The sequence below is a fragment of the Callithrix jacchus genome, chromosome 4 (assembly GCF_049354715.1).
Source record: "Callithrix jacchus isolate 240 chromosome 4, calJac240_pri, whole genome shotgun sequence".
NCBI lineage: Eukaryota > Metazoa > Chordata > Mammalia > Primates > Cebidae > Callithrix > Callithrix jacchus.
The window spans coordinates 76,191,850-76,200,392 of record NC_133505.1 but is presented as its reverse complement, the minus strand read 5'-3'; the positions used below and the strand labels follow the sequence as shown (position 1 = coordinate 76,200,392).

At 46.4% G+C, this 8,543-nt stretch overlaps 1 protein-coding gene and 1 pseudogene across 1 annotated transcript; both read left to right on the top strand.

Annotated features, from left to right (window-relative positions):
• Positions 1-1,498: 1,498 nt before the first annotated feature.
• LOC128931786 (protein S100-A11) lies at positions 1,499-1,995 on the top strand. The gene has a single exon (XM_054254159.2). It carries the CDS (start codon positions 1,521-1,523, stop codon positions 1,836-1,838), a length of 318 nt encoding a protein of 105 aa, XP_054110134.1. The 5' UTR covers positions 1,499-1,520; the 3' UTR covers positions 1,839-1,995.
• Positions 1,996-2,034: 39 nt separating this feature from the next.
• Positions 2,035-4,535, top strand: LOC100402095 (myosin-9 pseudogene; annotated as a pseudogene).
• Positions 4,536-8,543: the final 4,008 nt, after the last annotated feature.

Genomic DNA, 8,543 nt, shown 5'->3' with positions numbered 1-8,543 from the left:
AAACCTCCCAATTTTAAAAAGGAAATGAGGGAAGAGGCTTAGTAAAGACTGAATGTGAAACCATCCATTTATCCCAGGAGACACACTGATAGACCCCAAATGTGATGCTGTGGTTTAAATGTTCATCTCCTCCCAAACTCATGTTGAAATGTAATTGCCATTGTAACCATATTAAAAGGTGGGACTTTTAAAAGGCAATTAAGCCATAAGGGCTCTGCCCTGATGGGAGTGGATTATGTGGATGAATAGGATTAATGGCATTATCATGGAAGTGGGTCTGTTACTATGGGAGTAAGTTCCTTATAAAAGGATAAGTTGGGCCTATTTCTCTCTCTCTCTCATCTTTTCTTGTCCTTCTGCCTTCTGCCATGGAACAAAACAGGAAGAAGACCCTTCTGAGATTTCCAAGCCTCCAGAACTGTGAGAAAATAAATTTCTGTTTATTATAAATTATCCAGGCTCAGGTATTCTGTTATAGCAGCACAAACAGACTAAGATATGTGAACAACACAATTTGAAGTAATTGAAAATAGTAAGCCAGAAACCCCAAAATATATTATTTCAAAGGACCTTTGGACCAGTAATGAAGGGTGGTGACGATGAACAAGAAAGATGATTATTTATGTCAGGTCACAGGAGAGCTGTCTGTATTTCATCTTCACTGTCCTATTTCTTTTAAAATGCAAATGTATACAATATTCACTCAACAAATATTTGTCAAGCACTTTCAGTGTGCCAGAGCCCTTGTAAAGGTCCTGGCCTCCCAGCCTTTACCACTTTGCTAATGGGTTAATGTGGCAGACAGAGGAATAAATCAACAACCACAATGCACCAAGGAAAGTAGGGGAAGGATTAGGAGATTAAAAGCAATTACTCTGCAACATTCTTCTTGTGAATTTACTGCATGGGTATTTTCTACACTTGACTTCCAGTAAAGAGACTGTCTTAACTCCTTTCGCTGAGCATATTAGCCTCAATTCATTGAAGCTGAAAGTTGAGAGAGAAGACTACCAGACCAAACCTTGGAGAATAAATGCCTGTGTGGTTTGTGGCACTCCCAGACAGTGCTCTACCGTCTTGACACCAATTTAGACAGGATACCGCTTACCTGCTCTGTCCATTTTGGGCCCATGTTGCCACAATTGTTTTTAAATTCCCATGATCAAACACTTTTCTAAACAACATATGAATGGGTTTTTAATCCGTATCTTTAAAAAAAATTGATGAGTTGAGAATTTCTTAAACTCTACTTGTATTGAAAAATGTTAAGTGTACTAAAAAGTCTGTATGTGTGGATATAAATATACACAGACACACACATTCACAAAGTACAAACATACACACAGTAATTGCCTCTACTATTCCAACATATTCACATAGAGTGTAAACTACCAATCTCTTTGTTAGAGTACTACTAAAGCCTATAGCTTGAAGTCTTCCTTGGCTTGAAAAAACAAGCTATGGGAGCTCTCAGCGCTGCTCCCAGCCACAGCCTCCTGCGTGCCTCGCTCAGCGCCAACATGGCAAAAATCTCCAGCCCTACAGAGACTGAGCGGTGCATCGAGTCCCTGATTGCTGTTTTCCAGAAGTATGCTGGAGACGATGGTTACAGCTACACTCTCTCCAAGAGGGAGTTCCTGAGCTTCATGAATACAGAACTGGCTGCCTTCACAAAGAACCAGAAGGACCCCAGTGTCCTTGACCGCATGATGAAGAGACTGGACACCAACAGTGATGGGCAGCTGGATTTCTCAGAGTTCCTGAATCTGATTGGTGGCCTGGCTATGGCTTGCCATGAATCCTTCCTCAAGGCTGTCCCTTCCCAGAAGCGGACCTGAGGACCCCTTAGGCCTGGCCTTCAGACCCACCCCATTTCCTTCCAGCCTTTCTGTCATCATCTCCACAGTCCACACATTACCCTTGAGCCCAGCACACCAGCCACCTCATGCAGGCCCCACCTGCGGATAGCAATAAAGCAATGTCACTTTTTTAAAACATGAAAAAAAAAAAAAAAAAGAAAAGAAAAAACAAGCTATGGATGACGTTTTGGTCAGCATTCTCTGCTTCTGTCATTGTGCAAACTTCACCCCGACCCACCTCTGCATTCCACACCAGGATGTATCCCCACCGACCCACGAGGCCCAGATCCAGGAGATGAGGCAGAAGCACTCGCAGGCTGTGGAAGAGCTGGTGGAGGAGCTGGAGCAGACGAAGCGGGTGAAAGCCAACCTCGAGAAGGCAAAGCAGATCCTGGAGAACGAGCGGGGGGAGCTGGCCAACGAGGTGAAGGTGCTGCTGCAGGGCAAGGGAGACTCGTAGCACAAGCGCAAGAAAGTGGAGGCGCAGCTGCAGGAGCTGCAGGTCAAGTTCAACGAGGGAGAGCGCATGCGCACTGAGCTGGCCGACAAGGTCACCAAGCTGCAGGTGGAGCTGGACAACGTGACAGGGCTCCTCAGCCAGTCCAACAGCAAGCCCAGCAAGCTCACCAAGGACTTCTCCGCACTGGAGTCCAAGCTGCAGGACACTCAGGAGCTGCTGCCGGAGGAGAACCAGCAGAAGCTGGGCCTGAGCACCAAGCTCAAGCAGGTGGAGGATGAGAATTCCTTCCGGGAGCAGCTGGAGGAGTAGGAGGAGGCCAAGCACAACCTGGAGAAGCAGATCGCCACCCTCCACGCCCAGGTGACTGACATGATGAAGAAGATGGAGGACAGTGTGGGGTGCCTGGAAACCGCAAAGGAGGTGAAGAGGAAGCTCCAGAAGGACCTGGAGGGCCTGAGCCAGCGGCACGAGGAGAAGGTGGCCGCTATGACAAGCTGGAGAAGACCAAGACTCGGCTGCAGCAGGAGCTGGACGACCTGCTTGTGGACCTGGACCACCAGCGCCAGACCGCGTGCAACCTGGAGAAGAAGCAGAAGTTTGACCAGCTCCTGGCAGAGGAGAAGACCATCTCTGCCAAGTATGCAGAGGAGCATGACCGGGCTGAGGCCGAGGCCCGAGAGAAGGAGACCAAGGCGCTGTCGCTGACCCGGGCCCTGGAGGAAGCCATGGAGCAGAAGGCGGAGCTGGAGAAGCTGTCAACAAGCAGTTCTGCACAGAGATGGAGACCTCATGAGCTCCAAGGACGATGTGGGCAAGAGCCTCCATGAGCTGGAGAAGTCCAAGCGGGCTCTGGAGCAGCAGGTGGAGGAGATGAAGACCCAGCTGGAGGAGCTGGAGGAGCTGGAGGACGAGCTGGAGGAGCTGGAGGACGAGCTGGAGGAAGAGCTGCAGGCCACTGAAGACGCCAAGCTGCAGCTGGAGGTCAACCTGCAGGCCATGAAGGCCCAGTTCGAGCGGGACCTGCAGGGCCAGGATGAGCAGAGTGAGGAGAAGCAGCAGGTGGTCAGACAGGTGCCGGAGATGGAGGCAGAGCTGGAGGACGAGAGGAAGCAGCGCTCCATGGCAGTGGCCGCCCGGAAGAAGCTGGAGATGGACCCGAAGGACCTGGAGGCGCACATCGACTCGACCAACAAGAACCGGGATGAAGCCATCAGGCAGCTGCGGAAGCTGTAGGCCCAGATGAAAGATTGCATGGAAGAGCTGGACGACACCCGCGCCTCTCGCGAGGAGATCCTGGCCCAGGCCAAAGAGAACGAGAAGAAGCTGAAGAGCATGGAGGCTGAGATAATCCAGTTGCAGGAGGAACTGGCAGCCGCAGAGCGTGCCAAGCGCCAGGCCCAGCAGGAGCAGGACGAGCTGGCCGACGAGATCGCCAACAGCAGCTGCAAAGGAGCCCTGGCATTGGAGGAGAAACGGCGTCTGGAGGCCCGAATCGCGCAGCTGGAGGAGGAGCTGGAGGAGGAACAGGGCAATACGGAGCTGATCAACGACCGCCTGAAGAAGGCCAACCTGCAGATCGACCAGATGGCTGAACCTGGAGCGCAGCCATGCCCAGAAGAAGGAGAATGCTCAGCAGCAGCTGGAGCGCCAGAACAAGGAGCTCAAGGTCAAGCTGCAGGAGATGGAGGGCACTGTCAAGTCCAAGTCCAAGGCCTCCGTCACTGCCTTCGAGGCCAAGATCGCACAGCTGGACAACGAGACCAAGGAGCGCCAGGCAGCCTGTAAGCAGGTGCGTCGGACAGAGAAGAAGCTGAAGGATATGCTGCTGCAGGTGGATGACGAGCGGAGGAACGCCGAGCAGCACAAGTACCAGGCCGACAAGGCATCCACGCACCTGAAGCGGCTCAACGGCAGCTAGAGGAGGCTGAAGAGAAGCCCCGCGGGCCAACGCCTCCCAACGGAAACTGCAGCGCGAGCTGGAGGACGCCACCGAGACGGCTGATGCCATGAACCGCGAGGTCAACTCCCTTAGGAACAAGCTCAGGCGTAGGGACCTGCCGTTTGTCGTGCCGCGACGAATGACCCGGAAAGGTGCCGGCGATTGCTCGGACGAGGAGAGGTGGATGGCAAAGCAGATGGAGCTGAGGCCAAACCTGCGGAATAAGCCTCCTCTCCTGCAGCCTGAGATGGATGGACAGATGGACACCGCAGCACGCCTCCCCCCCCGCCCGCCCCCCCCCCGACCTTCTTGGGACTGTTGTGAACGTGCCTCCCACCCCCATCCCGTCTCCCTCCAGGCGTTATGGAGGGCATTTGGCTTCCTCTGCTGCAACCCCTTCCAGCTCCCTCCCCTGCTCAGAATCTGATACCAAAGAGACAGGGGCCTGGGCCCAGGCAGAGAGTGACCAGCAGGCTCCTCAGTCCTCTCGCCAAAAAGCACAAGATGAGGTGGCGAGGAGGGCAGGCCCCTGGGGAGGGGCCAGAGTTTTCTGTGAATCTATTTTTCTTCAGACTGAAGGCCTATTTGGTAGTCGGACACCCCCGCAGGCATAAGCCTCCCTGACCCCCTTTCTTTGCTGTTGGCAATCACACGTGGTAACCTCACACCCTGTGCCCTGTGGGCCTCTCCCTCCCGTAGCTCTGGATGGTCTGGAAGGAGCAGGCCTGGGGGCTCTACCTCTGTGCAAGGGCGGGGTGGGGGAGGAGTGGATTCCTTCCCACAGTCGCAGGCCACTGTCTCCCTCCTGATTCTAAAACGTCTAAAGTGTCCTCCCCTCCTTTACAGAGGACAGCCTGCCCCTGCCACAGCAAGGCTGTTGGGGTAAAGCTGGAAAGGCCAGCAGCCTTCCAGTGACTTCTCCCAGCACTCTTGGGAACCAAACATATTTAATGGTTAAGGGACTTGTCCCAAATCTGACAGCCAGAGCGTTAGAGGGGCCAGCGGCTCTCCCGTGCGATCTTGTGCCTACTCCAGCACGGGGCCCGAGAGTAGTTTCCCTGCAGCATTGACTCAGTATAGTTTACAAATCTGCCACCTGCACAGATATTTTTGAAAGCAAAAAAAAAAAAAAAAAAAGTTTTTTTTTTCCCCCTTTCTTGTAATAAATAAAATTCTGAGTCTTTCTCACTGCCTTTCTTTAGAAGAGAGTAGCTTGTCCTCACTGGTCTACACTGGTTGCCGAATTTACCAGTATTCCTAATTACCTGTATTCCTAATCGTTTTGTATATGCTGCATTGAGACTTAAGGCAAGAAGGCATTTTTTTTAAAGGAAACAAACTCTCAAATCATGAAGCAATATAAAAGCTGCATATGCCTGCAAAGCTCTGAATTCAGGTCCCAGTTGCTGTCACAAAGGAGTGGGTGGAACTCCCACCCTACCCCCTTTTTTATATAATAAAAGTGCCTTAGCATGTGTTGCAGCTGTCACCACTACAGTAAGCTGGTCTACAGATGTTTTCCACCGAGCGTCACAATAAACAGTACCATGTGCTAAAAAAAAATGTAACCCAGTGGAAACCTTGCCAAAGTGTGATGTTTAGTCATTCCTTGTTAACATCTAAATTTGACTTCGAGTTAGGGAAAAGCAATGAAAAGAGTAATCAAAGAGTACCTCATAATTTCATAAGATGGAAGAATATACTCCCAAAACTTTCCCAATGGATTGTTTCAATAAAGCTTTCTTTCTCTTTTTACTTCTCAACATGTTTCAGATTTTTATTAACAAGCTTTACAACTTTATAATGAACATATATGTGTTTTTAAAGAATTAAATTGTGCTTAATGGGATATATATTGATTTCTGCTTAAATATGCTTGAAGAATACACAAGAAACCAATAATATAATTGCCTATGTAGAAAAGATCTGAATAGCTAGAAGATGTGCGTGTTGGGGGGTACTTTTTACTGCATAACTTCTTGTGCCTTGAATTTTGAACCATGTAAATGTATTTCCTAGTGGAAAAATTAAATTAAAAACTAAGTCTGTTAGAAAAGTAAGAGGATAATAAGGAGAAGATTTATTCATTCATATATGCATTATGCAGGCATTATTGACTATATATGCCAGGCATTGTGCTAGGCGTTGGGACACAAAGATGAGTAAAGATGTAACTGATCTCACACAGCTCACAGTGACTGAGATTTGGATATGATTCTTCCATAGCAACTTTTTTTTATTACTATTTGAAAACCAGTGAAGAAAAAAACCTCAGGGAATTTTGTTATCACTGGAGGATCCGGAAATATTTGTGCTTTCCTCTCAAAGCTAAATTACGTGCCTGGTTGAAGGCAACTGGGTCTTGCAAAATTAGGCTGGACCTTTTATGACTGAAGAGGCAGCTAAGATTGCCCTTCAGAGCCTGGTTTTAGGAATGAGATGAGATTTGAGTTTGATTCTCAACTTTGTTCCTCACTAGCTGTATGACCTTGGGTAAGTTACTTAACATTTCCAAGCCTCATATTGTCTACAGAATGAAGATTCTAATGAACTTACCTCATAAAATTATTGTGAGAATTAAATTTTAAATGTGTGCAAAGCATTTTTTATACTTGTTATTATCTGGAAAGAAATCCCAGATTCTCAATAATAAAATTTGTCTACTTGAAACCTCTCACAAAGGTTAAAGAAAAGACAATTCAATTTCTGCTGGCAGATTCCTCTCAAAGCTGCCTATTATTTTTTCTCCTACAACTCTTGCTCCCCAAAATGAACATTTGGCTGAAAGCTTAGCCAGAAGGCAGAGTGGCTCCCAGGGAAAGGGGGAATCTTCCAAAAATCCATGATGAATATCCTTCAGCTATATAGCTCCACAGGCTTAAATTCTAGTTTGTATCCAGGGCCTAGGGCATTAACCTTCTTGGCAGTTGCAAGTCACACACTCTGCAGAAATCAATTTCTTTGGGGGAAAATATAAAATATATTGAAGCAGGTTAAAATCCATGATTTTTATGCATATTCTGCACAGGTACTTTTTTTCACATTTTTAAGCTTCACGTTAAAGTAAGTCTATAGTCCCATGAAATATAAGATTGATAAATTTTACACATATAGAAATGACATATCCATATAGGAAAAGAAAATAATAAGCAAAGTCAAAAGCCAAATAAATTGAATAAAGTATTTGCCACTTAGATAACATACAAAGGTAATCCTGCTAACATACAGAGACTTCCCACAAAATGAGAAGAGAAAAAACACCAATCTAATAGGAAAATAGGCAACAAACCTGAACAGGCTGTTCACAAAAAAGGAAATGCAAATAGCTGTTAACATGAAAAGATGAGCAACCTAAATTGATGTATCAATTTTCATTGAAGATACTGGCAAAAATATAAATATTTAGTGACATACCCTGTATAGTGAGAGGTAGGGAAATGGTCACTCATGCATCAGAGGTGGACATGCAATTTTTACAATCCCTATAAAGAGTGATGGTTTTCTGGACATGCCACCCCAAAATATGGCATCTTGATACTAATGTCATTGAATATTTTAAGCTGAAGGAATCTGATAAAACAGCAGATGCAGGGAGGCCACTCTGACCTTCCCCCTGCCCCTCTTCCGTAAAGCAGGCCATAAGATCCTTATGTGAAAGGTGCCATCCCTCTACCCAGAGAAGAAACATTCTTATCTTTAAAGACAGAAGAATGGAATGGCCTCACTACATTTCCCCATTTTATTTTCTATAGATCATACTCTTTTTTACCTTATCATATTTCTCCATGACTGTTCATTCTTCATCAAACCTAGCATAAAAATACTCAGGTTTACCTTCTTTGGATCTTCATAGCCTTATGAAAGCTCTGGCATCCCTAAAACTTAAATTAAATGAATTTGTATGCTTTTTTCTTGTTAATCTGTCTTTTGTTATAGGGACCTCAGCCATGAACATAAAATGGATAGGAAAAAACAGAAAAAGATATTTTTTTGTCCCATACAATGTCAATTTGGCAATATCTGTGAAAATTTAAATGCCTATATGTTTGACCCAGCAACTTCACTTTTGGAATTTATCCTACAGATGTATTTGTAGACCTTCAAAATTATAGATGTACAAGGTTATTTATTCGCTATTACTTGTAACACAGAAGTTGGAAACAATGCAAACGTTAAATAAATAAGTTAAGGTACTATATTTACATACAATAGAATACTGGGAAGCTGTATGAATGTATGGCTAGACAGACAGATATTATAACTTTTACCCAGACATGTTGGCTCA

Bases quoted from the DNA above. Each gene is read 5' to 3' on its own strand.
- LOC128931786 (XM_054254159.2), top strand. From the start codon at position 1,521: ATGGCAAAAATCTCCAGCCCTACAGAGACTGAGCGGTGCATCGAGTCC.